General features: G+C 45.0%; 1 protein-coding gene across 1 annotated transcript; it reads left to right on the plus strand.

Annotated features, from left to right (window-relative positions):
• Positions 1-253: 253 nt before the first annotated feature.
• Positions 254-7,383, plus strand: LOC309402084 (glucose-6-phosphatase catalytic subunit 1-like). The gene is made up of 5 exons (XM_081971600.1): positions 254-681; positions 1,453-1,562; positions 4,735-4,840; positions 5,944-6,059; positions 6,335-7,383. Exons 1-5 carry the CDS (start codon positions 452-454, stop codon positions 6,844-6,846), a joined length of 1,074 nt encoding a protein of 357 aa, XP_081827726.1. The 5' UTR covers positions 254-451; the 3' UTR covers positions 6,847-7,383.
• The last annotated feature ends 284 nt before the right edge of the window (positions 7,384-7,667 follow it).

The raw sequence follows: 7,667 nt of genomic DNA on the forward strand, positions 1-7,667 counted from the left end.
ACTGAACGTCCATTTGAGCTATATTCAGTAAGATCCAGGATCAAATTTAGATACCACAAACCCAAACCCTAAATGGTTCATCTAATGTCAAAATAAGTGGTACACAGGCAAAACACAGCTATGTTCTCTTAAGTTTTTGTCAAGAGATGGAGGCAGAATGATAACTATGAAGCAATTCTGCAAAGAATTAATACTTTTGTCATGATGACTACTTGGATTGTTTTGGATAGCTTACTTGCCCCTCTTATATAAGTTGCTTTAAATGTGTTTGTCCCAAGCTGTTTGGGGAAGCACCTTTGACCAGGAGGTGTTTTTGTGACCAAAGTAATTTTGGGTTCAAAGCTCAAGCTGCTACACACGGGAGGGGATAAAAGACAGCAGGCCTCTTTAAAGGGTGCATTGCAGCTGCAATAATAGATCAAAGATAGCTTGTTGCTCAACTGGAGGTAGAATGGAAGCCAGTATGGATATTCTATATCACACAGGCATCCAAGCCATATACTTTCTGCAAACAAGATACCCAGGATCGCAGGATTGGTTTCTCTTTGTTTCTTTTGCTGCCGACCTCCGAAACACTTTCTTTGTCCTGTTTCCTATTTGGTTCCATCTCTGTGAAGCTGTGGGAATCAAGCTCATCTGGGTTGCTGTGATTGGTGACTGGCTAAACCTCGTATTTAAATGGTAAGTAGCTTGTCATCTTCAGTTTGTCACATGAACTTAAGAGATTCATTGTTAGGCTGAGCTATTGAACATAGAGGCTGGGCTCGCATATGCTAAGCCATGACTGTCTGCTTTTTCTTAGTGCATTGTGTGGTTACTGCCAATTGTAGTTTGTAAACTATGGTTTATACCTTAGGCAGTTGAACAAATTCAAGAAATTATGAATTAGTCAACCAACCATAGCTACACAATGACTAGGAGGTAATATCTTCCACCTTAAAAAGCTTGGATTCTGTAACTATCTTACTAAGAAATTAACCATTGAAGAAATGACAAGCTCATCCCATCCTTACCAGAGTCCATATTTTACTATGTGAACCTGCTTGTTTAGATTGTCTGGATAGAATTTAAGATTTCGGGGGGGGGGGGGGGAGGTTCTTCCACTTTCTCTCCTTTCCCTCTTCTTCTTGTAAACTAGCTAAAGACTGGGGAGCTATTTTTCATGGCATGGGAAAAGGTCCTCAGTTACTAAAGTTGTGTAGCCTTCAAAGCTAAGAGAAAGACATTTGTCCAATGGATAAGCAGAGCCATGTTTATTACTTTCTTGCACAGTATTCCCAAATCCCATGATTCCTAGATTAGTATCTCTTTGTAAATACTCTGGATCTGTCTTCAGAAAAATCGATGAGCATGTGACTTCACTATTGCTCGTGGCCTTAAATAGTGATGCAGAATGGAATCCCTTCTCTTTTTATCAACTCATAACACCTCAGGCAACCTCTTTCTCTGTAGGATTCTTTTTGGACAAAGACCCTACTGGTGGGTACATGAGACCAATTTCTATCAAAATATGCCTGCTCCTGAAATCCAGCAGTTTCCAGTTACCTGTGAAACCGGCCCAGGTGAGTTTCCCAAGAAAACCCCATTAAAATCAAGAAGTAGGACAGTATGAGAAAAGGAAAGGGAAAAATGACATCCCACTTGGCAAAATGTGATTAAAGAAGCAGAGTACAGCTTTCAACTGCTGGAGCTTACTTTCATCACAGGTGTCAGCTGTCAAGTAAACAAAATCCAGTCATTAGGAAGATGAATTTATCTAAACAGAGTCAGAGATGTAAAGCAATCCCTTCCAACTGGAAGCCTATGCACCTCCCCTTCACTGAAACATGGTTTATTTGACATTGTAATCATGCAAGATCTGCATGTCTTCCCTGTCTAAAGCTCACCTTTCAAGCTCCTAGTTCCAATACAACACCAACAAATGCATTAAAATATTTGTTTATTAGATTTGTATTGCATATTTCCTCTGATGACTCAAAGTTAATGGAGATCTAGGGCACAAAAACAACCCTGTGAGATAGGCTAGACTGAGATAGAAGGTCTGATCCAATTCATCCAATGAGTTTCCTTGGCTTGATCTGGATCTCTCTAATGCCAGGCTGATCCTAAACCACTCAAAGCTGCTGCAGACCAGAGGTGGGTTTCAGCCGGTATGCTCTGGTACACGCATACTGGTGGCAGAAATCCGGCATCCATTTGTGTACCCGGGCCTCCGGAGGCCCCGCCTGCCCCCTTGCTTGCTCTCCCGCCCTCCTGGTTGCCATTCTCTCCCTCTCTTTCGCCCAGCCTGTCCGCACCATGCTTGCCCTGCTCACCCGCTTCCTTTGTCGGAGTGGAGGACTCAGCTGTTGGAAGAAGCCCATGCTTCCTTCTCTTTGACAAGCATCTTGCAAAACTGGGACTTTGCAAACTGCTTCCCAAAGAGAAGGAAGCGGGCGCGGAGTTTCTTCAGGGGAGCTGAGGTTGAAGCAGACCCTGGATCAGTCAGTTGCCCATGCGCCATCGCCATGTGACTGCTCTGGGGGTGCAGCCGGAGTAGCGGGGCTGGCCAGGAAGTATCACCAGGAGAAAGCCAACTGCAACCGGCAATGGGACATAAAGGAACGGCCATCCAGCAGAGCTGGGAGTATCCCCAGGTCGGTGGGGTAGTGGGGAGATTCCATGGGGCTGGACTGGAGGTGGCAGGGAGGTGGGACATTGAGGCCACCCTGGACACCTGCAACAAGACGCAGCAGCTGCTGGGCAGCCACTCCTTCATGCCCCATTACCAGCAGCAGTTGGCTTTCTCCTGGCGATCCTTCCTCTCTGGGCATCCAGGCAGGCCCTGGGTCAGTCAGCAGCCCATGCACCCACGCCATGTGACCGCTCTGGGGGCGCAGCCAGAAAGGATTGCTAGGAGAAAGCCAACTGCAGCCAGGAGTGTCCGCAGGTCAGTAGGGTGGCAGGGAGATTGTGTGAGGCTGGACTGGAGGCGGCAGGAAGGCAGGAGTTGAGGCCATGCCCAGAGGAGGCAGACTGGTTTAAATGCGGGCGGGTGGGCAGTTTAGTGGCCAGTGCCTCCTTCACTTGTTTGGGCGGGCAGAGAAAGAAAGGAGGTGTGCAATAGCTGAGGGCGAAGGCACTCTCCTTTGCCCTTGGGGGCAGTGACAGGGGACTTCTTTATCAAATGCCTCTTTCTCTTGGTATCGCTGGGGTGCCACCAGGACAAGCGAGGTCTTGGGGGGGACCTCCCCCTTTAGAGACCGCATGCTGGGAGAGAGGAGGCGGGCTGGTTTGGATGCAGGCGATTTAGTGGCCAATGCCTTCTTTGCTCATTCGGGTGGGCAGAGAAAGAAAGGAGGAGCCTCAGCGATAGCAAAGGTGCTCCCCTTCACCCTTGGTGGTGGGCGTACTTTATTTCATGCCTCCTATCTTTCTCCACCCACCCCAACAAGTGAAGCAGGCACCGGCCCCAAACCACTCCCCTGCGTTCAAACCAATCTGCCTTCTCTTTCCCAGCATGGGCTCTCTGGAGAGGGAGGGAAGGTCCCTCCCAAGATCAGCTGTTTTCCTTCCCTCCTGTGGCGTCAATCTGTAGGGGGAGGAAATGGACCATTTGGTGGCCACGGGGAAATGGAGGCTTTTTTGCCAGCTTCTCAGCTGACAAAACAGAAATTTTCATGGCGGCAGCTGAAGCACAATCCTGGGCAATCAGTTCTGGCTCTTCCTTCCCCATGCACGTCCCGGATTCACCAAAAGTGGTGCCAGTAGCAATGGGACATGCTTGGGGAAGGGAGAGCTGGAACTGACTGCCCAGATTGTGTTTCACCTGCTACCGCCATTTCTGCTGCTGCTGCAGCCACCAGAGACTCCTTCCTTGCCGCTGCTTTTTTTTTCCAGCCAAGAAGCAACGCCTCTGAGGGGCTGTCCCCGGATGGCACCTGAAGCCGCCTCACCTCTTTCTGCCCCACAGAAAAAAGAGCAGCTCCCCTCTCCCCTCTCACTTTTCTCAGCCTACATGCTATTTGGAGGTGGGAGAAAGTGTCCCTCGATTACCCCTCCAGGAGGATCACCACGCATCCCCTCTGGGTGGGAGGTTGAAGGGGCGACCGCAGGTGAAGAGCGGCTAGGGGTTTGGCAGCGCGAGAGAAAGACTTCAAAGTCAGTGGAGGTGGTCTATGGCTGGTGCACCGTTCCGACTTTCCCCGCGTGCAAAATTCTTTAAAAAATAAAGTTTTAAGTTTTTTTTTGGGGGGGGGGTTGTGAAGTGTTAAGGGTACAAGGTTCTTGTAACTTGATAGCTTTAAGTCCTGCACACTTCAAATGCCAGAGTTCCTGAGCCAACATGACTGGAGGAGGAATTCTGGGAGTTGAAGTCTACAAGTCTTAAAGCTGTCACATTTGAACACCCCTGGGGTTTTTTTTCTAAAGGTTTAGGGGTGCAAGGGTCTTGTAACTTCACAGCTTTAAGACTTACGCACTTCAATGCCAGAGTTTCTGAGCCAACATTTTGGTTGCTAAGCAAGAGCATTGTTAAGTGAGCTTCACCACATTTTACAAGTTGGCCATGCCCACCCAGTCACATGACCACCAAGCCACACCCACAAAATAGGCCACACCCATAAAATAGGCCACACCCACAAAATAGGTAGTAAAAAATGTTGTAGCCCACCACTGCTGCAGACACTCATTTTTTAAAAGGCTATAAATGATGGGTAATTTTGGAAAATCAAAAGTTTTTTCTTCCAACTTTAGGGAGTCCTTCTGGCCATGCAATGGGTTCAGCTGGTGTGTATTATGTGATAGTTACAGCCATTCTCTCTCTCACCCAAGGAAGGAAACGTCCATCATGGAAACATTGGTAAGCAACAGCATTTGGTGAAATAATAAAAAGATGTGGTAGCCTAAACTAAATATTTTTCAAACCAAATTAATTGAATTTAATTAATTGGATCTATACTTTTGTAAATATGCAATCAAATATTCATCTACAGCTACCCACCACCCATACACCAACACACAGATAAACCAGAGGAAATTTATATCAGATGTACATATTCGTACCAAAATACACTGCTAGGAAAATCTGTTTATAAGAGGTATGCAAAATTGCAGATAAAATACTAGTTTGAGAATATGTGCACTCACACATTTTAGTACAAACTGACATTTGACAGACTAATATAACAGTATCGCTAAAATGAAAGAGAAAAATCCATCTGACAATTTTGCAAAACTGTAAAAAAGAAAACAAAACTGGGATGCCCTGAAATAAAGCAGATATATGAATGTAAGGGACAGTATAAGTAGTCCTTGACTTACAACCACTGTAAGGATTTCTGTTGTTAAGCAAGGGAGCCATTCAGTGAGTCACGCCTGATTTTACAACCATTTTTGCCACAATGGTTAAATCACTACAGCTATTAAGTGAATCATATGTCATTAAGCAAATCTAGCTTCCTCCACTGACTTCGCCTATTAGAAGCCTGCTGGGAAGATTATAAATGGCAGTCACATGACCCCAGGGCACAGCAACCATTATAAATAAATTTCAAGCATTCAAATGTAATCACATGATCATGGAGATGCTACAAGTATTAAGGGCTGGTTGTAAACCACTTTTTTCAGTGACGTTGCAACTTCAAATGGTCACTAAGTGAATAATTGTAAGTTGAAGACTTAACCTTAACCTGTGATATGAATTGTCTTGGGATTCAATAATACATGCTATGTTATAAAGCCAAGTTGGACTTTGTCAACTGTTAAAGAGAAAAGAAACCCAGCCATTTTCTCTTGCAAAAGCCTTGAGTCCAAAGTAGTTCAGCAGAGAAAATAGCTGTGCTTAGTTCAGGTAAAGGGGGACAGGTGGAAAGGGAGCATTTGGTCATCTTTCTAGTCTCTAAAATAACTTGCAGGTTGGAGATATATTTCTTTTTTTCTCCCTCTTATTTTCCCCAATGGCAGCTTTTTGCAAACGGTGCTTTGGGCTGTTTTTTGGACCATCCAAGTCTGTGTTTGTGTCTCTCGTGTCTTCCTGGCAGCTCATTTTCCACACCAAGTCATTGCTGGTGTCTTCTCAGGTCAGTGCAGTCCTTATACAATGTTTGTCATGGTATACCGAGATATAATATAGGACACAGAGATTTAGATTACACCAGTATATTTTACAAGTTGTCTATTTAGGCAATTCCCTATGTCCAAAATTGGATAATGTATATATAAACATATAAAGGATACTATTTGAGACAGGAGACTCCCTCTCCTCAGTTTGCAACAGATTTAAGCTGACTTGTTGACTCATATTTCTGAGAGTGCTGTAACATTCTAAACAGTGTTATTTCCTCTTTACTGTTAGGTATTTTGGTGGCCGAATCTTTCCAGTACATCACTTCCATCTATGATCTCAGCCTGCAGAAATATACAGCTACCACCTTTTTCCTCTTCTCTTTTGCTCTGGGGTTCTACCTCCTGCTCAAGGTACTCGGTGTGGACCTCCTGTGGACGTTGGAGAAGGCCAAGACATGGTGTGAGCATCCAGAATGGGTGCATCTGGACACTACCCCCTTTGCTGGCCTCTTGCGCAACCTGGGAATCCTCTTTGGACTGGGGCTGGCCCTTAATTCCTCAATGTACACGGAGAGCTGCAAAAGTGAACAAGGGCAGCAGCTAAACTTTCGACTGTGCAGCATCGGTATCTCACTTCTTATCCTGCACCTGTTTGATTCCTTCAAGCCTCCAGTCAAGGTGGAGCTTCTCTTCTACCTGTTTTCTTTTTGCAAAAGTGTTGCTGTGCCCTTGATAGTGGCTGCCTTAATCCCCTACTGTGTCACACTATTGCTCAGGCTACAGGACAAGAAAGCACTGTAGGATGAAGACCAGCAACGTATATAAGTGAATTGCTAGGATGTAGAGTAATAAGGGCCAAAACAAAGTATTTATGGGGGAGCCTATTACCTAGGTATTCCGGGCTGATTGTGCTCCATCAGCCCACATTTGGATGATGGTCCCTGCTGGCTTCAGAGTAAGGCTTACTTATTTGCCCCCAATATATCAACCAGGTTCCCTATTATTACTGTTCATCTAACACTGCCAGCACAGGCTGATTCTGTTTGTGCAAAACACTTCTCTATGGCAGCAAGAGCATTTATGGTTGTCACCAAGATGAGTCCTGCCAGCAAAGCTGATAACATTCTCTGAGGACATTCTGGGATATGTTTTGGGATAGAGATTGACAATGATAAAGGAGACTAGGAAAGACTATCAGTCCACCCAGTTGCCAGTATTGCTCGCATTTCAGGAGAACATCCTCTTGGGGTAATTGGCTATTGGAGTGTGATGTTAAATAATCAGCCTTATAACTGTTGTAGTGGTTTGCTATCATTAAAGAATGTATGGTATATTTTATGATGGCAAAGAAGCATGGTTGATGGATTCAGCCCTCGTATACTGCATCAATTTTCTCCAGCTTAGTGACTTTGCTATAAACTGTGTTGGATAGGGGCTGCCAGTACCCATCAACTTGTTTATTAGGGTGCCAGGTAGGGTTAAGGTTAAAGTTAGGGTTAAGGTTAGGGTTAGTATAAGTAGGTTTTGATTCTGGTAAATGTCTGCATTGAATGTTTCTAAAACTATTATCCAGAGCATTTTGTTATTAATAAAGTATGGCATTTGTTTTGTTAGAAAATATG

The sequence above is a fragment of the Natrix helvetica genome, assembly GCF_964273705.1.
Source record: "Natrix helvetica genome assembly, chromosome: Z".
In the NCBI taxonomy this organism is placed as follows: Eukaryota; Metazoa; Chordata; class Lepidosauria; order Squamata; family Natricidae; genus Natrix; species Natrix helvetica.

What these genes read in the sequence shown, in the direction of transcription:
- LOC309402084 (XM_081971600.1), top strand. Translation starts at nt 452, where the DNA reads ATGGAAGCCAGTATGGATATTCTATATCACACAGGCATCCAAGCCATA. An exon ending in TACCTGTGAAACCGGCCCAG is followed by an intron (nt 1,563 to 4,734) that starts GTGAGTTTCCCA and finishes TTCCAACTTTAG; the next exon opens with GGAGTCCTTCTGGCCATGCA. An exon ending in CATTGCTGGTGTCTTCTCAG is followed by an intron (nt 6,060 to 6,334) that starts GTCAGTGCAGTC and finishes CTTTACTGTTAG; the next exon opens with GTATTTTGGTGGCCGAATCT.